The sequence below is a fragment of the Erpetoichthys calabaricus genome, chromosome 8, assembly GCF_900747795.2.
Source record: "Erpetoichthys calabaricus chromosome 8, fErpCal1.3, whole genome shotgun sequence".
NCBI lineage: Eukaryota > Metazoa > Chordata > Cladistia > Polypteriformes > Polypteridae > Erpetoichthys > Erpetoichthys calabaricus.
The window spans coordinates 184613406-184637341 of NC_041401.2; the positions used below are offsets into that span (position 1 = coordinate 184613406).

A 23936-nucleotide genomic window follows, 5' to 3' on the forward strand; every position below is an offset into this window, starting at 1 on the left:
ATTGATTTATTGTACCTAGGTGTACCTTGAGCATGAGAAAGGCACTATATAAATAAAATGTATTATTATTATTACTGTGCCACTATGACATGCTTTTGAGTTAATAAAGTTAATAAAGCTATCGACTTAACAAAGCTATTGTAATAATCATAACCTGCATGTTTGTATCTATACAAATAACTGTAAGCCTACTTTTATAGCACCCCTATATTTAAATCCCCCCTTTCACACCAAACTAGAGAGATTATAGGAAGAATAAATCATCCTGTAATGCTAAAATACCCGAAAGGCTCACAGCAAATAAGAATGTTTAAGGATTGCTTGAAACGTTGTTTGTTCAGGACAGCATTGACGAAATTCTGCCTTGTACGGATTTTTACAAAAGTTATTATTATTCCATTTTTAAACACTTATCCTGTAGTGTTGTGAAAGTCATCACAATTGAATATTCATTAACCAGTGGTTAGCTAAGCACTTAACTGTCAACCATGAACTATTGCCCCAGATTGTGCTGTGGCAGGATGAGGATTTCTGATGATGCCAAGGATATCTGAGATGTACGTGAAACTTGTGCTCCTCTTAGGTTGAAGTAAAGGAGGACACGGCCAAAACAGATGGCCAAGGACATATCTCTCACAAGCAGGGTCTAATCCAGGGCGAGTGGCAAATGTCTTCTAATATTATCCACCTTAAAAAAAAAAAGGATAACTGTGTGTTGGACTGGGCATCTGTCTGTTTGCTATGGCTCCTTCATTCTAACAGAGGGCGCATCAAAAACATTAGCACCACTTTACTGAATCCCATACCATATAACATATAGCACAGACATAGCAACACAAAGATAAACATCAAAAACATTAGTACCACTTTACTGAATCCAATACCATATAACATATAGCACAGACATAGCAACACAAAGATAAACAGACACACACACACAGGCACTTGTCCTTTTATTATGGTGGACTTCCATCTATTCCAGACTTTTCTTTCTTTCTTTTTAAAATGATGCCATTTTATATATTCCATTATGATGGTGAAGCTGGAGAGAGAGAGAGATAGATAGATAGATAGATAGATAGATAGATAGATAGATAGATAGATAGATAGATAGATAGATAGATAGATAGATAGATAGATAGATAGATAGATAGATAGATAGATAGATAGCAGCTTATCTATCTATCTATCTATCTATCTATCTATCTATCTATCTATCTATCTATCTATCTATCTATCTATCTATCTATCTATCTATCTATCTATCTAAGTTATGAAAACTGTATATGACACAATATTATAGATAGGTAGATAGATAAGCTGCTAAGTTATGAAAAACTGTATATGACACAATATTATAGATAGATAGATAGATAGATAGATAGATAGATAGATAGATAGATAGATAGATAGATAGATAGATAGATAGATAGATAGATAGATAGATAGATATAACAAGAATGACCATAATCTGTTGCCAAAGTACAAATACGCAAGAATGACCTACTATGTTTTTAACCATCTGTTGGCAGTGAGACTACACACCTTTCTTTGAACACTGAAGGTATAATCCATGACCAAATAAATGTTTTATACATGTAATTTCATAAACTGTTTATTTCTATGCATTACACCATGAGGCCAGAGTCAGTCCTGAAAACATCAGGCACAAGGCAACACCAATAATTGGTGCAGGCTGATTAGATTATACTAAAAATGTAACATATTTTCTGTACTAATCTATCATATCTTTTATACTAATTTATTCTGTTCAAAGGCAAATCATTGGTGGATGCAAAAAAAAAAATCACACCTGGCAGCATGTTTTTTCTCACACAGTTCCCAGACAGAACTGACATGAACACAAGAATAATGTTCAGTGTTAGGTTTGGTGACTCATCCAGTGTGAAACAGTAGTGGGGACTGAACTGGAAAATGTGCGCTTTACTGTCCAGAGCCAAACCGCCTGTTTGCCAATGGCCAAAATGTTGGACTTTGAAGAATCTTTCTGTTACATTATTTATTGCTATACATTACTGTATATTTGGATGCATATTTTCACAGCAATGATACCGTTTTATGAAATGTAGCTACATCAACATTAAAAATACGTCTCCTTTCCACATCCTTCTAATACTGTCTAACTTATGGTTTTAGTTACAACGTTTAACACTAAAAATTGAAATAAATCTTGTTGGATTTATGCTTTCAATAGAACTTTTATTTCCTGGCATGAAAGACCCCACTTTAAAACAAACAGTTCCTTGTTTCTCTGAGTGTTCATTCCTGTCATTTATTATTAATATAGAGGATTTCAATCAATCTCTCCTCCATACTGAAAATTTAAATTTAAAGGATTTGATTTTTTTTTTTAAACATAACTTAAAAAATAAGAAAAAGACTGCCAAGATTTAACCCACTAAAACATTGCCCCTTTTGTAGAACTCGACACGGAGCAGTGCCAGACATAGTGGAGAGGTTCAGGTACAGCACTTCTCCTGCTGTAAGAGCTGCAGACAAACTGCTCTTTGCCGTTTAGGACTCTCTGGAGAGAAGGTATCCTGATTTCTGTTCTAAATCTGCCAGTTGCAAATCTCTACTCATGACCTTTGCTTCTGTTTTTTTTCACATTGATATTAAAAAAATCTTTATGTCTATGAAACTAAATCCCTGAAGATTTAAAAAAAAATGTCTATTAAAACAACCTCGGCACATTTTCTTTTTTTATAAACCAAAGGGAATTATTTACTTTTTAGGATCTACATAGTTGTTTCTAACTTGCTTTAGATAGATAGATAGATAGATAGATAGATAGATAGATAGATAGATAGATAGATAGATAGATAGATAGATAGATAGATAGATAGATAGATAGATAGATAGATAGATAGATTTGAAAGGTGCTCTATAATGTAAATACTATGACATGTAGACTACAGATTATTAGCAACACATGTACATCTGCTTATCCATTAAATTATCTGTTCAGCCAATTATGTGACAGCATCACAATGCCAGAGATAGGTCAGGAGCTTCAGTTCATGTTCACATCAAACACCTGAATGGGTAAAAATTGTAATCTCATTGATTTCAACTGTGGGATGATCATTGGTACCAGTTAAGCATTTCTGTAAGTGCTGATCTCCTGGGATTTTCAAACACAATAGTTTCTAGAGTTTATTCAAAATGATGTATAAAATAAACAAAAAAAAATCCAGTGAATGGCAGTTGTACAGATGGAAATGGTTTGCTGATGATAGAGGTCAGAAGAGAATGGCCAGACTGGTTTTGACAGACAGAAAGACAACAAAAACTTAGATAACCACTCAATACAACTCGGATGAGCAGAAATGCCTCTCAAAACACACTGAAACTTGAAGCAAATAGGCTATAACTGCAGAATACTCCACTCCTGTCAAAGCAAACAAGAGGAAGCTGAGGCTGCAGTAAGCACAGGCTCACCAAAACGGGGCAGCTGAAGACAATAAAAGCATAACCTAGTCTGATAAATGTCTATTTCTGCTGATGGTAAGGTCTGAATTTGGCACCAGCAATATGAATCCATACATCCAACCTGCTTTGAGACAACAATACAGGTTTGTTGGTAGTGTAATGATGTGGGGAACATTTTCTTGGCACACTTTGGACCCATTAATACCAACCATCCCTTGAATGCCTCTGCCTATATATAGTATTGTTGCTAACTGTGTGCATCCCTTCATAGCCACAATTTACCCACTTTCTAATGGCTACTTCCATCATGATAATACACCATGTCACCTCAAAGTGGTTTCATGAACATGCCAATTAGTTCAGTGTTCTTCGGATCTGAATCCAGACAGAACTTCTATGTGATGTGGTTGAACAGGAGATCTGCAACATGAATCTGCAGCTTGACAAATCTGCAGAAACTGCATATTGCAATCATGGCAACATGGGCCAGAATCTCAAAGAAATGTTTCCAGCATTTTGTGGAATCCATGCCATGAAGAATTGAGGCTGTTTTGTGAGCAAAACGAGGCCCTTCCCAGTATTAGTGTAGTGGTCCTAATAATTTGCTCAGTGATTCTATCTATGTATCAAAGTCTATTTGCATTCCATGCATAGCAGATTATTTGAAGCATACTTTATACTATAAAGTATGGTACTCAATAGGCGGACTCCGGTCCGCATCCGGACCCAAATACGGTTAAATCTGGACCGACGCCAAAACAAACATGCAAATTTAATCATAATCCAAATGAGTTCTCAATGAAGTGCGCAATTGTGATTCCGCGCGATATATCTTTGAGGTTTCTACTCGGTTTGGTTGCTTCATCTATGTCCAATCACACCAGTTGTAACAGTATCGTTCCCACTACTCCCCGCCTCCCCCCCAATACTCGCTCGCTCATTCACGGCAGCCAGATTTATGTACCGGTCACGTGCTCTGGGTCAGGCCGGTGAACAGGCAGTCTCATCACTCGCAGGCAGTGCAAATTTCGATAACTGGATTTTTTTTTGCTGACTGAAAGTGAAGATGGCTGGCTCAAGACAGTACATTGATAAGAAAAGAAAAGTTGATTTTGAAAACCGCGAATTTAAGAGTGAGTGGACAGAAAAGTATGCGTTCGTGCTCCCCGTGGGAAGCAGAAAACCAATGTGTTTAATCTGCAACGAGACGGTAGCAATAATCAAAAGTGGTAATGTGAAACGCCATTATGAAACCAAGCATGCACATTTTGAACAAAATTAACCTCAGAACTCAGAGGTAAGGACCATAAAAATAAAGCAGCTGAAATCATCATATGAAGCTACAAGCAGTGTAATAGTTAGATCAGCCACACAACAGGAGCGGGCAACAGAAGCCTCACTTAGAGTAGCATGGGTCCTGGGAAAAAACAAGAAACCCTTCTCTGATGCTGAAGTAGTCAAAGAGTGTATGAGTGAAGTGGTGACTGCACTGTTTGAAGGGACTCAAAAGGATGAAATAATCCAGAAAATAAACCAAATACCCTGTTCTGATTCCACTGCTGCAAGACGAGCTGAAATACTCGCTGATGATTTGCTTGAACAACTTAGTTCTGCTATAAAAAAAGCCAAATTCATTTCATTGGCTGTGGATGAATCCACAGATATCACGGACAATGCACAACTCATGGTCTTTGTCAGATTTTTTGATGAAGAAAAGGGAGAATTTCATGAAGATGTTTTGGGTCTCACAAACCTCCATGGACACACAAGGGGGGATGATATCTATGAAGCAGTGACACAGATGCTTAGAGACAGAGCGATAGACCTGAAGCATGTTGTTTCCATTGCTACTGATGGCGCACCATGTATGATTGGGAAAGAGAGGGGATTAGTGTCACGCTTGAGAACTCACCACCCTGACCTCATGGCATACCACTGCATAATTCACCAGATGGTTTTGTGTGCCAGCCTTGGAGAAAGGTACTCAGAAGTAATGACAACAGTCATGAAACTAGTCAATTATCTGAGAGCATCCTCTGCTTTGCAACATCGTTTATTGCGCTCATTTCTAATAGAGGTGAATGCAACATTTGATGATTTGCTCCTTCACAACAATGTCCGGTGGCTTAGTAAAGGCAAGGTACTGGAGCGTTTTTGGGCACTGCGGAAAGAGCTGGAGACATTTCTGTTGGATCAGAAGAGTGCAAAAGCCACACCGTTTGTGGATTTCATGAAGAATGACGAGAAAATGGAAATTGTTGCTTTTCTAACGGACATTACTTCCCATCTTAATGACCTTAATATGAAGCTCCAAGGCAAAAACAGCACAGTGTGTGACCTCATGTTAGCTGTCCGTGCTTTCCAGAGGAAGCTGGAGGTGTTCAAATGTGACTTACAGCAGGACCTGCTTCACTTCCCAAGACTTTTGGATCAGACTGCAGGAAAACATCACCATCACAATTATGCTGAATTCCTGGACAAGCTGATTAAAAATTTCCAAACTCGCTTTGAAGATTTCCCTTTGGGAAAACAAGTCTTGCTGTGCATCGAAAATCCATTTCTTGTCAAAAATATTGCAGAATTCTCAAATGAAGCCACAAAAGTCTTCCAATGGGCCAGTGCTGCTTCTCTGCAAACAGAGTTAATTGAGCTACAAGAAAACCTAGCACTGCAGGAATCTCACTGTGACCTTGTCACCTTCTGGACAAAGATGGTTACTGCGGCAGGTGTTCCTCTCCTGCAGAAGATGGCCCTTCAAATTCTTACAATGTTTCCCTCAACGTACTGCTGTGAATCTGCCTTTTCCACTATGAACATGGTGAAAAACACATACCGCAACACCCTCACCAATGAACATTTACATCAGTGCCTCCGCCTTGCCCTCACACCTTTTATGCCCAAGTTCAAACAACTGGTGGCACAAAGAAGGTGTCACCTTTCACACTAAAAGGCCTACCATGTCATTTTTTTGTGTATAGTTCTAAAGTTTGGGGATTGCCTTTTTTTGGAGTTCTCTATTTGGAATTTGACCGTCACTTTTCCGGACCTCAGACTGAATGGAAATTTAGTAAGTGGACCTTTCAAATTTATATTTGAGTAGCCCTGCTTTATAGGAAGCTAGTTCTAATTAAAGAGATAAGGTATTTCATGATTTGAATGCAGTGATAGATAGATAGATATCAATTTTAGTATAGTTGGCAGGATAAGAAAGATATTAAAGGAACTATATAATAGATAGGAAAGGCGCTATATAATAGATAGATATGAATGACACTGTGTAACTTAAACACTGTTATAGATAGCACTGGCATATCTTTTTTTTATTACATGGTGCTCTAATAGCGGACGTTTTGATCAATATGGCCCGTTTGATAACATTATTAATCTAAATTACTTTTTTTTTTTTATCTTAACGTAAACTGTATTTTGAATTAATATTCATAATCACGTCAAATGCACATTCAGTACAGTACCTCCTTTATGAGAATAATACTGTTTAGTTTGGCCTTGAATTGTACTTAGCGACTCACGGCATATTTACCCATTTCAAGTGGTTTAAATTTCATTCCTGGTTAAACTTGGTTATGAAGAATTCATAATTTTTTTAACCCTGTTAATCCTCTTGTAGGAGCGCGGGTAGGAGAACATATCCAAACTTCATTGGGGACAAGACAGAAATCATTCCTCGCTGTGGTGCTCGGAAAATGCATTTTAGACACTCGTACACACATACACACTAGGATTGCATAGCTAATTCAGAGCCATCAGTATTCCTAACATGCAAATACTCAGGATGTAGAGGAAACCAAAGAAATACACCGGCGAACATAAATATTGTGACGTGTCTTGCCATTGCATGGGCTATAGGGAAGGGAAGCAGTGTTGGGGTGGAGTCTTGAGGGAACCCTGTTTGTAAGGGCTTGGGGCACCTCCCTAGAGAGAGAGATGAGTGACAGGGATCTGGGTTAATTAATTAATGGGGCGTGATAAAAAGTGGTGGGTGGCCGGAAGTTGGAGTTGGAGGCTGGAGAAAGTGAGGAGAACAGTATAAGGTGGAAAAGAAGGGAAGTAACTGTTTGGAGAGTAAGAAAGGTAGATAGGACGAAGGTGATTAGTCTGTTATTTTGGAGGTGTCCCCGTGACCCAGACAACGGGCGGCTGTAGGGCACCGTTTATATCGCGGCTGACTGAATAAAAAGCCAGTCGGCATTTTTGGAAGACTTCCCCGGACAAGCGGCTCCTGAGTGTGTTATTCGACGGGACGTCACAATATTAAAAAGTGCAAAACGGCCATTAACGGTAATCAAGTCGCAATTTCTGTAAACAGTAATAAAGTCATAACTTATTTTCACTAATGTTAAAACACGCGAAAACGACACTCTCCTTTCAGTTTCAACAATACCCAGAACTGAACTTCAGTGACTGAAGGCACAAGTAAAACAAAAACGACTGGCTATGTGACAACTGACCAATGACCTGCACGGCTTAACTTTCTTAACCAATCAGTTTCGCCACCAAGACATTTTAGCCCCACCTATCTTATTACAACGGTGAAGAGGTTGGTCGCTGTCACATGATGTTCACGTGATTCTGGTTCCTGCCTATCATGGCGGCAGTCTCGGTCTTTCAGAGGGTAAGGACTGGATCAAAATTAAGGGACCAGTATGACCAAGAAGGCAATATTATTCAGGTAAGCATAGCGTGAGATTTACATGTGTATGAAATGGTTTTGGCATGTGCGGGACCAATGCTCTAGGTTAATTGTTTATTTCTTTATCAGTTTACTTATTACATTCGTCTGTTTCACCGATGAATTTGTAGTAGTTTATTCCAATAATTCTTAGCAAGCACAGATATAATATCTTAAGGCAAGGTCTTAACAACGGTGAGTGCTGCCTTTTAGCATTATTGTGTAGTCCTTTGTAACCCGTGTATAATATGCTGTTCCTAATTGCTGGCAATAATGCATTTACAGAGTGATATTTTTAAATGACATTACTGTATATCCAATGACATGGACATGCGCCCTAAAGGAGAGGCTCGCATTCTGATAATCAAGATTTATTATATGCAGCTGTAACTTGCATTTTGATTTTCGAGCTTTGTTATATACAGCACCTTATGATATGTGTATTGCCCCAAATGCGATACTAAATAGCGGTAAATAATCGAGACCTAACGGACTCGCGCATTTTGTGAAAAAGTAATTTTTTGTATTTTTATCTATTTATTAGGCACACATTTTGAGTTCTTTCCGTTTTGATCACGCACCCATATAACTTAAGTAAGAGGTCACAAATTCACAGAGTGTGGGAAATTATCTGTAGGATTAGGTTCCTTCAGAACAACATTGGCACCGAACCCTTATTTAGTTTTGCCAGTTACAGGAAAGAATTAAAAAAGAAAGCTGACACCATGTTTATATAAAAGCACAGACTGTAAGAAAAATCAAAAAATGTCATAGAAAAGGAGGAGGAGCACCAAAAGAAGGTGCTTAAAGAAAGGTGCAGCGAGTATACATATTTGAATACAAAAGCATGAATCAAATTTGAGGTTAAAAGGTTATATTAAAAGGCAAGATTGTAAGATACCTTTATTGTCACTGTACAATATAATGAAATATCGTTTGGAGCAAGCCAATAGATGCCTCAGATGAAGGGATATAACAGTAGACCTTAAACTAGAAGTACACATTTAAAAGTTAACATTAAGCAATGAGAAGCACAGTTACTATTAACAGTTCCAAGTATACACAGTAAAAGTCAAGGTGTGTATATAATGTAATTACTCCGGACCTACAGGCTGTCAAATAAACGAACCACATGCTGTGGCGCAGTGTAAAGGGGCTTCGTCTCTGACGCTGATGTCTGAGGTTCGATTCCTCGAGAGTGGAGCAGTAAAGTGTGTACGCCCGATGAGCCCAAGTGAGGTCGAAACATGTGTCGCGTACTCTGCTTTATTTGACAGTAACCTATGCAACATATATAATATGAAATCATATTGAGAATTAGTCAGTGTAATGGTCATGTACAAGTGTGTGGCTGATGCAGATGTTCAGTTCAATCAGTGGTGGTTTCTGTTACAGGACGGAGCAATGATCGCTGTGCATTTAATCGGCTCTGATGCGCCGGCCATAGGCGTGAAAATGGGGTGGGATTGGATTCTCTACAAATGTTCTTTGCATTTTGGCTGCAGCGGAGGTAGTGAAGATATCTCTAGGTGATCGTAGCTGAGTGCCAGCCATTTTGATAATATACTGGAGAGTCTTCCTATTCTCAGAGGTGCAGCCAGGTTACCACATCGTAATGCAGTACGTGATGAGAGACTATGTGGTGCACCAGTAGAAGTTGACCAGCAGCTGTTGTGGGAGTTGTGCTTTTCTTTAGGCTCCTCAGAAAGTGAGGCCTCTGAAGACCTTTCTTAGCCATCGCTGTCTTGTTTGTTGTCCATGACAGGACCTGGCTGACATGGACTCCGAAGAATCTGAAACTCTGGACTTTCTCCACCCTTTCGCAATTAATGCTGATGGGTCTTCTGAAGTCCAGAATCAGTTCTTTTGTTTTGTTGGAATTGAGTGCAAGGTTGTTGTTATTATGGCTCCAACTCCCCAGATTCTCGACCTCTTCTATATAGGCTACTTCGTCATTATTGGGGATCAGGCCTATTGCAGTGGTGTCGTTTGTAAACTTTATTATGATGTTAGTATCAAGGTTAGTTTTGCAGTCGTTTGTGAAAAGGGAGTAAAGGAGAGGGCTCAGCACCCAGCCCTGTGGTACCCCAGTGTTCAGTATTCTGGATAAAGAGGCTTGCGTACCCATGTGCACAGTTTGTGGTCTGTTAGTGAGAAAATCCAGGTGCGCAGGTGTGAGTTGAGACCCAACTTGTTTAGTTTAATAGCCAGCTTGTTGGGGGTGGGATGGTGTTGAAGGCGGAGCTGTAGTCGATGAACAGCATCGGCACTTAGCCGTTCCTCTGCTCCAGGTGTGACAGAGCAGTGTGAGGGGCAACTGTCGGGGTCCTCAGTTGACATGTTTGTCCTGTAAGCAAACTGGTATTGGTCCAAGGAGGAGGGGATGTTGCTTTTAATGTGTCTGAGCACAAGTCAATCAAAGCATTTCATAACAATAGGGGCCACTTGGTGATCATCACTCCAGGACCTCATCATTGCTTGTTTTGGAACAGACACAATTGTAGCGGAATGTTGGCAATTGGGTACAGCGGCCTGTTCTAGAGAGATATTAAACAGGCTAGTGAACACTGCTGTCAGCTGTTTTGCACAATGCTTTACAGTAAGATCCATCCATGGACTGCCTTATTAGTATTACTGTGGCTTAGAGCCCATCACACTGCATGTGCATTCAGCGCCACAGTGCTGTGTTAGTTTGGTGATAGGTTGGTTGCTGTCCTTGTCAATCCGTACGTCTCAAGGCTGTACTTGTTAAGTGTTTAGAGCCATATTTTTTCAACCTTTTATTGTGATAGCACCCGTAAGTCATTTATTTTGTGGCACCCCAGTTCATTTTCTGTTAGATCTTCTTTTCAATATCGGCAGCATCCAATGTTGCCAGAGTTACAGTCATGGCCGAAATTATCAGCACCCCTGGAATTTTCTCAGAAAAAGCACCATTTCTCCCAGAAAATTGTTGCAATTACAAATGTTTTGGTATACACATGTTTATTTACTTTATGTGCATTGGAACAACACAAAAAACAGAGAAAAAAAGCCAAATCTGACATCATGTGACACAAGACTCAAAAACTGGCCTGGACAAAATTATTGGCACCCTCAACTTAATATTTGGTTGCACGCCCTTTGGAAAAAATAACTGAAATCAAGCGCTTCCTATAACCATCAACAAGCTTGTTACACTCCTCAACTGGAATTTCCCACCACTCTTCTTTTGCAAACTGCTCAAGGTCTGTGAGATTTGAAGGGCGCCTTCTCCCAACAGCAATTTTGAGATCTCTCCATAAGTGTTCAATCGGATTTAGATCTGGACTCACTGCTGGCCACTTCAGAACTCTCCAGCGCTTTGTCTTCAACCATTTCTGGGTGCTTTTAGAGGTATGTTTGGGGTCATTGTCCTGCTGGAGCACCTGTGACCTCTGACGAAGACCCAGCTTTCTGACACTGGGCCCTATATTGCGCCCCAATATCTTTTGGTAGTCTTCAGATTTCATGATGCCTTGCACACAGTCAAGGCATCCAGTGCCAGAGGCAGCAAAACATCCCCAAAACATCTTAGAACCTCCACCATGTTTGACTGTAGGTACTGTGTTCTTTTCTTCATAGGCCTCATTCTGTTTTCTGTAAACAATAGAATGATGAGCTTTACCAAAAAGCTCTACCTTGGTCTCCTCTGTCCACAAGACGTTCACCCAGAAGGATTTTGGCTTCCTCAAGTACATTTTGGCAAACTCCAGTCTGGCTTTTTTATGTTTCTGTGCCAGCAGTGGGGTCCTCCTAGCTCTCCTGCCATAGCGTTTCATTTCGTTCAAATGTCGATGGATAGTTCGAGCTGACACTGTTGCACCCTGAGTCTGCAGAACCGCTTGAATATGTTTTGAAGTTGATTGGGGTTGTTTATCCACCATTCGGACTATCCTTCGTTGCAGTCTTTTATCAATTTTTCTCTTCCGTCCATGTCCGGGGAGATTAGCTACAGTGCCATGTGTTGTGAACTTCTTGATTATGTTGCACACAGTGGACAAAGGAACATGAAAATCTCTGGAGATGGACTTGTAGCTGTGAGATTGTTGATATTCTTCCACAATTTTTGTTCTCAAGTCCTCAGACAATTCTCTGCTCTTCTTTCTGTTCTCCATGCTTAGTGTGGCACACTCAGACACACAACAGAAAGGTTGAGTCAACTTTTCTCCATTTTAACTGACTTCAGGTGTGACTGCTATATTACCAGCACCTGTTTCTTGCCACAGGTGAGTTCAAACGAGCATCATATGCTTGAAATAAAATGATTTACCCACAATTTTGAAAAGGTGCCAATAATTTTGTCCGGCCCATTTTTGGAGTTCTGTGTGACATGATGTCAGATTTGGCTTTTTTTCTGTTTTTTTGTGTTGGTCCAGTGCACATAGGAAATAAACGTGTATATACAAAACATTTGTAATTGCAATAATTTTCTGGGAGAAATGGTGCATTTTCTGGGAAAATTCCAGGGGTGCCTATAATTTCGGCCATGACTGTATACATTTTATTGTGTGTTTAAGAATTACTTATGAAGGCTTTGAAATTGCTTAGGGCTGGGAGATCTGCATCTAAATTTATATTGTGACTATTTTGACCAAAAATGCAAGGGAGATGAGACGTGATCTTCTCGGAAGACAATTTGACGTCCCGCAAGAGACACTTTAACGTCACGCGAGACAAGGCAGTGAGACAACATTTAAAACAAGTTCACGGACATCTAAGTTAGCAGTTGTTGGAATGCTTTTGGCAGACACACTTCATGTGCTCCCAGCACTTAAAACAACAACAAGCGACGAGCAGAACACGCAGCTCGCCAGCAGCAGCAAGCCAGCAGATGATCCGACCGCTACTCCTTAGCGTGTGTTCAGCCCCCACCTCCCCTTCACAACACGAGCAGCAGAGATGCGAAGTGGCAAAAGGATTGGGGTCCAGAGTTGGTTTGTCATGTGGTGGGTGCGTCAATGCGCTGTATCAGTGCGTGCTCTTAACCTTAACAGCTGGTGTACAGCCTTTTAAATGATCGCAGCGCGACAAGCAGAAAACGCAGCTCGCCAGCAGCAGCAACAAGCCAGCAGATGATCCGACCGCTTCTCCTTGGCATTCGTTCAGCATCCCCTTCATAACGCGAGCGGCAGAAACACGAAGTGGCCAAAGGACAGCTGGTGTACGGGCTTTTAAATGATTGACGCGCAGTGCGACAAGCAGAACGCACAGCATGCCAGCAGCAACAAGCCAGCAGATGATCCGACCACTTCTCCTTAGCGTGTGTTCAGCCGCCCCCCCCTTCACAATGCGAGCAGTGTTACACGTCCTGCGAGAAAGAGATTTAACCACACCAGGGGCCGGAAATAAAGGACAAGTATTGTTTTTACAAAAGTTTTAAAGTAAAAGTGAAGATAATGCATATGTAACAATTCCCATGAAAATAACAACAATCTTTTTAAATTGTATATCCGGTAAACCAAACCCGGGGGTGGGCGAGCGAAGCTGAGCTGGGGGCAGAGCCCCCTAGTTTTTTCAAAAGAAAGACTGCAGTATCATATAGACAGATATGAGTCCCAAACCTGTCGTATAGTCTCACAATAATATGAAATATTACCTAAGAAATGTTTTTTTTTTCTTTATATAAGGAAACAATTTCATGAGTAGCTGTTCCTCAGAGAAACTGCTCAAATAACAGTTTTTGTTTTATATCTTCTCCACCTGTTTCTAAGCTTCCATTATATGTATTGCCTGCTTTGTCAACTAAAATGAAGGGGAAAAGAAGTCCGTTGACACCAGAAATTGGTCACTAATTAAAGAAAGAGGTTAGAATGAAAACCTGCGGCCATTTTGTGTTGGACCAGAGTTGGAGACCCCTGCTTTAGAGACTGTTGTGTATGAAAATCCCAGGAGATCCGCAGTTACAGAAATATTCAAACCAGGCTGTTTCACACCAACAGTCATGCAATGGTGGAAATCACGAAAATCTATTTTTTCCTCATTCTGGGTTTTGATGTAAACAGTAAATGAAGGTCCTGACCTGCATCTACTAGTTTTTTCTTTTTTTCATTGTACTGCTGCCCCACGATTGGCTGAACAGATAATTGGATAGATAAGCAGGTGTACAGGTGTTCTCAATAATTTACTCAGTGAGTGTATGTTTGATAGGAAATATGATAAATATGAGCCACCTCTGTCCTACTTAACAAAATCTTATTATTAAAAGTACAGTGGAACCTCGGTTTGCAAGCATAATTCATTCCGGAAACGTGCTCGCAATCCAAAGCACTCGTATATCGAAGCGAATTTCCCCATAAGAAATAATGGAAACTCCGATGATTCTTTCCACAACCCAAAACTGTTCATATAAAAATGATTAATGCAAAATATAAAGTAAAAATACATAAAACAAATTAACCTGCACTCTACCTTTGAAATGTATCCTGGTTGGTGTGAGTGAGTTTCTAATCTCTTGTGGGATTCCACCCAACGGAACGACACGCGGAAGAGCGTCCCGAAACAACTTCAGGCTCCCAGCGCTGTAGCAGTTTACCATAAAAGCGAATCCGAAATGATCGCAGACATGCTATAAGCGCCTGCCGTTGATGGGTGATACAAGGAACATTATAAATGTGCAGGGCACAGTATTACTCAGCCACTAACCTGTTCACGACCCTGCCTGACTGCTGTGTCTGTATATAGGAGAGCAGCAGATCCCGCTACAATAAATAACTGTGCTGTTCCTGTTTCAAGCTGAATAAAGCTGGTGCCACTAAAGTACTGAGACTCAGCTTCGTGTTTTGAGGTGCAAGAAAGAGACTCGCACGTTACAACACACACATACGTGGTCACAATGCTATAATAAACAGTATACGCTCATACGGATGTTGACTATATGAGTGAGGCACACAGACTGAGACCGAGAATGGGAGACTATTACCCACAATCCCGCAGCGAGAGAGAGAAGAACCAACAGTTCAGTTGTGATCACGTGACAACCGGCAGACAAAGCATATACGTACTACTCGTATTGCAAGACCTCGCTCATTTATCAAGTCAAAATTTATTAAAAATTTTAGCTTGTCTTGCAAAACACTCGCAGACCAAGTTACTCTCAATCCAAGGTTCCACTGTATTTCAAATCCCCACCAAACCTGATTATGTTCTCTTTGAAAATGTCAGTTATAATTGGAGTGCTCCTTTATTTAATGAGTAATAATAGTAAGGACTTCAGCTTGGCAATGATTTAATTATTCCTCTTGTATATATTTTTTTAAAGGTTGAAACCCGTGAAGATGAAGAGCAGAATGTTAAATTGGCGGAAATTCTGGAGCTCCTGTTGGCAGCAGGATATTTCAGGGCTAGAATCAAAGGCCTATCATCTTTTGATAAGGTAAAGTTAATCTTTACAGAAAATAAGCTTTGTCTTTAACGTTCATTTTTTTATTTGGTGTTACTCTAAGATTATAGTAAGTACATTTAGATCTGTTTTAGATCTGTAAGAGATTATTTTTCTTTGTTTGGTTATGTCCACACTACTATGTTTTCATGCCAAAATGATCTCTGTCCATACTTTTCAGATTATTTACAAAAGTATCTTTGTCCATAATAAAATGACCAAAAATGCATATGACACATTTGCTTGCCTACACACTGGGCATGCATGCATCGGCAGAAAAATCCTTGAAGGGGAGGTAACACCCCTGACCTCATGATTTTTGTCAAAACTGTAGCGAACAGTAAATTACTGTATATGCTTTTTGTGAAGGTATGCTTCATTCAAGCTGTGCAAAACTCATCTTGGATGCCTACAAGTGATCAACGCAACAAGTACCAATTTTAAACAAGACTTGCATGCCCACTGTGTTGGAATAGGGCCACATAATAAACATGAACTAATCAATGCATGATTAGAGTCTACGTTTTCAAAAACTGTATTTTCACTTGTCCATGTTACAATGTTGAGGCTGTTTTTTAGAATTATGTGGCTCTGCAGAGTGTTTACAAAGGTATTCATTGTCATGGGTTTGAAATGCCAGGGCAGGTATGAAAGGCAAAAACCGGAGATAATGTCTGCATGTTTAAAGAAGAATGTAATAGTGTGAATGAATACAGATTTTAATTTGTTTGAAGTGTTATAAACCGATTATATTTGGGTCTATTTTAATATTGGGTTTGCTGGTAAAAGGCTGATTAAGCATGCTACACAAAGTCAAACTACCGTATATACTCGCGTTTAAGTTCTCCTGCGGACAAGACGGGACTTGATTTTGCCTTATAATTTCCGGTATTTTATAATGTCGGTCATATAAATTGAATGTGGAAGACTCACGCTGTTGGCCAAAGAGATTATGATATGCTAACGCCCACCTGAGTATGGAAGCGTATTAGGGCCACGGAGAAGAAAAAAAAAATACGGACACAATGAAGAAAAAAAAAAGTATAGGTCAAGAATAAAGTTGAAGAGAGGAAGTCAGTTTACGAAGCATGTACCAAGTAACATGGGTCAGGGAACACTTAACACAAAGCATTTAATGAGCCACATTACTTATGATGGGGTTTAAGAAAACCTAGTAAATTAAACATTGATTTTAAAATTACATTTACAACGTTCTACTTTAATGACAAAATAAACTACGAGAATAAAGTCGACATGTGGAAAGGCTGAGAATATATCGGCATGTCGACTTTAATCTCGACATAAACTTCGAGATTAAAGTGGAAAGGCTGAGAATATATCGGCATGTCGACTTTAATCTCGACATAAACTTCGAGATTAAAGTGGAAAGGCTGAGAATATATCGGCATGTCGACTTTAATCTCGACATAAACTTTGAGATTAAAGTGGAAAGGATGAGAATATATCGGCATGTCGACTTTATTCTCGTAGTTTATTTTATCATTAAAGTAGAACGTCGAAAACTTAATTTTAAAATCAGTGTTTAATTTACTAGATTTTCTCAAACCCCGTCCTAACCCATGTTACTTGCTACATGCTTCGTAAACTGACTTCCTCTCTTCTTATCCTCGACTTCATTCTCAACATATAATTTTTTTTTTTTTCTTTTTCACTGTGTCCGTATTTTTTTTTTTTCTTCACCGTGGCCCTAATACAATTCCGTACCTGAGATAGTAAACACGGAGTATACTGCCTTTTTTTTTTTTCTTTTCTTTTCTTCCTTATGTATTGTGCCTTCATGACCACACAGTAATACCCGAACTCTTCCGAAGCGATGTTTGCACAAATTTGTGTTTTTTTGTATCTCACACCCTCATACAACTTTATCGTAAGAGGAACCCTTATCTATGATGGAGTGTTCGATCAGAAGAAAATTTGAAGCTGGTTTTAAATTAAATGTCATTGAAGTAACGAAGGAAATTGGTAACTGCGCTGCTTCAATAAAATTTGATGTGTCTGAGAAACTGATGCGAGATTGGAGGAAGCAAGAAGATGGGGGGGGGGGGGGGGGGGGGGGTCTGATTTTTATAATTGATTTTTCTGGTTTCAAGACCCGACTTCTACACGAGTATATACGGTATACAATGAAACCGAAATTAAACACAAAATGCTAGTGCCACATAAGGCCCCTTAAGGTTTTGTGTGTATGAAGTTTAATTCATTCTGTGTTTTGTGTAGGTAGTATCAGTCTTCATAACTATAATGTCACTTTTGTTTCATTTTTTTATTTTGCTTGATTGTATTGTTATATGCTAATGCAAGTCCAAAAACGTGCATTTAACAGGACAGGAGTGACACGAAGATAAGCAAATTGAAAGTGCCAGCAGAGTGAGAATGTCTTGACCTACTTCTAGAAGTCACAAGTGTTACACAGCTTAGTAAAAGTTGTGGCTCATTTCATTCTGGTTAATAAGTTCATAACAACAGGGACATTTATGCAGATCCTACCAAATTAATAGTTGCCCATTATTTTGCTTTGCGTTTCTCACTTAAAGTACAATTCAAGCATAATATATCCAAAATTCCTGGTGGAATTTTTAAAGAAATTCCCATGAGTTGTGCATTGATTGCATTAGATAATTAAAAACATGCATGAGTTTTTTTTTTTTTTTTTTTTTGAGTATGACAGTTTTTTGACTTTTAGAAAAACTTGACTTTTATTAAAACTTTTTCCAATGAAAATACAAAAATTATAACACTTAGGGGTGTACTCACTTTTGTTGCCAACGGTTTAGACATTAATGGCTGTGTGTTGACTTATATTGAGGGGACAGCAAATTTACACTGTTGTTCAAGCTGTACACTGACTACTTTACATTATATCGAAGTGTCATATCTTCAGTGTTGTCCCATGAAAAGATATAATATTTACAAAAATGTGAGGGGTGTACTCACTTTTGTGAGATACTGTATCACATCTATCTATCTATCAGAGAGAGAGTGAGATAAATATAATGTGTGTATTTATGTATATATGTAATTTATATATATTTTTAATAGGTTGTTGGTGGAATGACGTGGTGCATTACCACTTGCAATTTTGATATAGATGTTGATTTGCTTTTTCAAGAAAACTCAACAATTGGTCAAAAAATGTAAGTATAAAATGTGTAATATTATAAAGAAAAAACGTATATTTAGAAGATAGGAAGCACTTTTCTGAATTTTTTTATATTTAGTCTCTGACAGTGCCTTGGTGTTTTTTTTTTAGAATACGTCATTTTTATTTGTCTCCCACCTCTAACTTGGTGCCTATAGATTACATCTGTCTCATGATAATAGGTTATTTAAGAATAAAATCAAGGGATTGCCTTTGTTTCCTTAAAGTGTTACAAATTGGGGACAGAATCTGTAGGTAATATGTATTGGTTACTAGGTGTTTCTTGATGAATGTTACTTGGAGTTTACATTTTATATAAAATTTGTATAGTGCAATATACATTTTATAAAGGTACTGAAAATATGTTTAGTTTGTATATCGATAACATGTTGGTTATACAAATGAGTATTCTTTGGAATTTAAATTGTTGATTTAATATGCTTTTGTGGGTTTTTACAAGCATTATTAGATTGGATCTAACATGTTTTTTTCTTTATATCAAAAGAGCACTGACTGAAAAAATTGTGTCTGTGTTGCCAAAAATGAAATGCCCTCACCGCCTGGAGCCTCATCAGATACAGGGCCTAGACTTTATTCACATTTTTCCTGTTGTTCAAGTAAGTGACTTAAATATTGTACTTTAGAACAAAGTAATTGATTTATGAAATCTTTGAAAATGCTGTAACAATGTACAGTTAACTCGGTATTATTTTTAGTGGCTAGTGAAACGTGCAATTGAAACAAGAGAAGAAATGGGAGATTACATCAGGGCGTACTCCATTTCGCAGTTCCAGAAAAGTCACAGTATACCGGAGGTATGACAGACACCCAAAAAAAATAAAAACAGTGTAATTTAAAAATGTTTAAAGACTGTTCTACAACAACAACATTTATTTATATAGCACATTTTCATACAAAAAGTAGCTCAAAGTGCAAACATCAGGGTTATCAGTGATTGATCAGCTGTTTCTTTTTACTTTTCTGTTCAAGGATGATGATTTCAAGTTGAGTAAAGAAAAGGCAATTAAAACTGTTCTAAATGTTTCTGTAAGTACAGTAATTATTTAACATATTTGTTGTATTGTTTCATATTGCTGAGTGGATATGTCTGCGTTCACATTGTAGGAAAGTGTTTGGAGTGCACAGGACCTTAGGACATTTTGGTTTTCTTTTAGAAGGCCTGTTTATTACATAGTAATTTGGCGTACTATACAAACAGAACCACCATAACAGACTGAAACCAGATATTTTTAAATTTTCAAAGCTGTAATCTTAAACAGATGTGCTGCGCACACCTGCTTTTTCTACTGTTTAGATCTATAACCTCCTGCTTCCATTTCAGGCAGAGAGTGGTGAAACAACGTGGGTGGCTGGCTGAATAATGCTCATTTCCACGCAGAAGGTGCAAACAATGTAAACTTAAATCTTTGCAATGATAAAGAATGAGACATTGGCTAATTAAGGGGTTCAGGTTGGAGCCCATTTGCCTTCTTGGTTGCTACTGAGCAATTTCACACACATACCCTTGTGTAAAATATGCCATCATTTTCTAAAAATCATAATACAAGTTTCCTTTGTGCATCAACCTTGACAGTTTCTTTTTCCTTTCTCATATATGAAGTGTAGGGAAAGTATTGTAATCGTCCAAAGATTCGATGTCAAGATTTTGATGAATCTCGACGTTTTAGACCTCCCTGACTTTCCCATGTATGATGTTTAGAGAAAGTATTTAAATCTTCCAAAAATTTCATGTCGAGATTTTGATGAATCTCGACGTTTTAGACCTCCCAAGTCCAAAAATACCATTTGTTGGAATTGTGTGTGTGTGTGTGTGTGTGTGTGTGTGTAAAGACAATAACTAGAGTACGCTTTTACTTGGATCAACCAAATTTTGCACACAAGCATTTGGTACAAAACATAGATTTCTATCAACTTTTGGGCTATTTCTGTTAACCGGAAGTGGTACTTTAGCTTTTATTTATGCAGCTGCAGAGTCTGATTTATTCAACTTTTACTTGTATAATAATTTTTCAGTATATTATTAAAATGATTTGTTGACGGATGTTTTAATGTAATAAAAATATAAACATTGCTTGCGGTTTACTCCTCAAATGTCCATCCCCATATCTGAGTATACAAGAAAGTCTAGGAGAGACCACTCCCGATTTTTTGATTATTAACTAATGGGAAAAGCTAGATATCGGCTAACTAGAAATGCGTAGTGATTTGAATGGTCCCCTCTCTGTTGTAAAACAACGTATTAATTACAAACTGTCTTTGAATATCTGTGTTATAAACACAGTCACACCTTTTTCATATCTCCAAAATAAATCTGGATAACTGAACAATAAATTATTCATTTTTATAGCATTTATTGATTTCTTGTTTGTTTAGTGGTTAATATTTTGTATATTCGAGCATCACAATGAGATTTTTATTTTTTGTAAACATTTACACAGATATTTGAGAATTATGTTTAATACTACTTTCACATATTGTTCTTTCCAGGAGGTTTATAAACCTCAGAGAAAGTACAAAAGGCAGACCGGTGCTGAAGAACTAACTGATGAGGAATCAAGAGTCCACTCAACATTACTGGAATATGGAAGGTGGGCACCTAACTTATCCTCTCTCAATAGCAAACGTAGTGAAAAATTCATCCATATTTTATTATAGAATCATGGTATTTTCTTAATGGCAGCAGTGATATTGCCTTAATGCTGTCTTTTGTTTTGATATTTTAATGTGTTAGAGATATTCCCCACTGGTTTTCACAAGTTGAGTGTCAGAATTAAAGGCAAGTATTGTGTACTTGTTTAATTGCGTGGTTTGTTATTTTCCCTCATTCTGCCATCCACTTCCAAAAATGATTTTCTTTTCTCTCTCTCTCTCGCTGCATTTTTTAGTCATTCACTTTTTCCTTTTCAGATTCTTTTCTGAGACGGATTTGTTTTTTGAAAAGATATAGGTACAGATGGCATCTAAATTAGTATGGTCATCTGTCAGCTTTTTTTTAATTCTTATTATTTCTTAGCTACTTGTTAAAGAGAGAAATGGCAACTATTAAAATCCAGACAACATAGTGTGTTCCAATTGCATTAGTGATGCAGAAAGTATGCACTGCAGCCTTCCAGGAACTGAGTTTGATACCCCTGCTCGAGACCTTAGTGACAGCAGACACTGAGAGTAGAAAGAAAGGCAAGGCTGGCGGTGTTTTAAAGTTAACATCAACTTTATTTTCTCTCCTGTCTAATGTGGTGAAAGCACTCATTGGTCTAGATAAGAGGGTTATGTTCATTTACTTTCCTCTTTTTAACCATCATATTATTGCTCCTAGCTCAGTGGTTCTCTGTGCCTACTGTTGTTATTACCACAGTTGTATAACTTTTTACCTATTTGCTGAGAACAAAATAAGAGTCTTAAGTAATAGCAATTACTTGGAGATGTCTACAATATTACAGGCATGCTTAAGAAAATGAAGCTTTTTACTGATTGAATGGTAAATAATATGTCATCAGTATATCCGAATGTTAGTCTGTGGTGTCATTTTCAGGGCTGTGGAGTTGGTAGCTAAATCCTTTGACTCTGACTCTGACTCATTATTTCCGGTACATCTGACTCCGACTCCCCTGTATTTAATATGCTAATGTATTTTCCATGTTGATTGAAGGAAGGCAACATACACGTCATTTAACCACAGAATTACTGGCTAGGAAGCTGACTCTCTACCGTATTGGCCAAACACAAGAACCCCTGAACACACATCAGGCCATAGCACACACCTCCACCTACATCATTACACTTGTTTACACTCGAATGAACTTGTTAAACACATTATATCTGAAATAAAATGAAAACACTTTTTGTAATGTACCATAATCCAGATTACACTATGTGAATGTCAGGGTGTATAATAGCTCAGCTGAACTTCACACTAGTAGTAAAACATCTATGCACTGGGCTTTATTCTTACATCAGAGAAATACTTAATTATGACTATTGTTTTTGAAATGGGACATTTGAACTTGCTGTATTTTTTTTTTTCATTACAATTTAAATTTATTAGCAGTCGGTACATTTTTGCCAAATCTGACCCTGACTCCAGGTACCCAAAATTGACTCCAACTCCACAACCCTGGGGCCTCATGTATAAACAGTGCGTACGCACAGAAATGTAGCGTACAAATGTTTCCACGGTCAAATTCCGATGTATAAAACCTAAACTTTGCGTAAAGCCACGCACATTTCCACGGTACCTCATACCCTGGCGTACGCAATTTCTCCGCTCGGTTTTGCAGAATGGCGGCACCCAGCGTCAAAGCAGTGCTACTGTTCCTGTGTGGTCACCCTTTCTGTCTTAGATCCACATTCCTGACGCGGCTTTATAAATACACTGAAACTAACTGCATATTGTTTATTAGTGTAATGCATCTGATTGTAATTAACCTGCAGCAATGTAATGGTCCAGGGAATAGCCATAGTATTCCAAATACCATAACTGCTTTAGCGTTGTTACTCTCAATGCATCTTCTTCTTCTTTCAGCTGCTCCCGTTAAGGGTTGCCACAGCAGATCATTTTTTTCCATATTACTCTCACTGCACCACTCGGAGTATTTATATCACTGTATCTGAGTAAGGAATCACAGCAGCAGCTGATTGGAAAGAGAATTATCGGTATACAGCATGAAGCAGACGCTGCCTGAGCCACAGCAAAACGTTTCAGAGACTTTCCTGTATGGACTTCGCGGTTTAGAAAAAGTTTCATCCCAAGAACTATAAACGCACTCAATCAGTCCATCAAGTGCTCCTTGTAGAACTGTTTGCACTTATAAGTACAATTACCTCACTGTAAACCTGCACTACAGTTATAATATTGCACAACCTGCACCACTTTATAAAGCGCGTATTTACATATGATGACAATATCATTTTTAAGATGAAATGCAGCAAATTATGTTGATTATATTATACTGATAAAACATTAACTTCATGTAAATAATCTGTATTGTTAATAATTAAACATGTGAGGACACGGTGCCACAGCGCTAGCTAGTTCAGGGATTGTTCCTGCATTGCGTTGTATTCTTGCTGGTGCTGACGCGACACTGGAAGGATAGACAGATAGAATAATTAAACATGTACTACGAAGATATTTCAATGTTCCTTAAAAGTTTTGAAGAATCGGCATTCTAAGCTTACAAATGGCTTCACGTCTGTTACAGAGCTGATTGTGT

The 23936-nt window shown here is 38.3% G+C and overlaps 1 protein-coding gene across 3 annotated transcripts in view; it reads left to right on the forward strand.

The window, feature by feature from the left end:
• The first annotated feature begins 8020 nt into the window (after nucleotides 1-8020).
• Nucleotides 8021-23936, forward strand: part of ccdc93 (coiled-coil domain containing 93) — an 876647-nt gene continuing 860731 nt past the window's right edge. For all 3 annotated transcript variants that reach the window (XM_051930752.1, XM_051930751.1, XM_028807976.2), the window contains exons 1-7: nucleotides 8021-8143; nucleotides 15423-15536; nucleotides 18603-18697; nucleotides 19208-19319; nucleotides 19419-19517; nucleotides 19693-19749; nucleotides 21211-21311. In XM_051930752.1, the coding sequence (XP_051786712.1) occupies nucleotides 8060-8143; nucleotides 15423-15536; nucleotides 18603-18697; nucleotides 19208-19319; nucleotides 19419-19517; nucleotides 19693-19749; nucleotides 21211-21311 (662 nt within the window). In that variant the 5' untranslated portion in view covers nucleotides 8021-8059. The remainder of the gene's footprint in view (nucleotides 8144-15422; nucleotides 15537-18602; nucleotides 18698-19207; nucleotides 19320-19418; nucleotides 19518-19692; nucleotides 19750-21210; nucleotides 21312-23936) is intronic.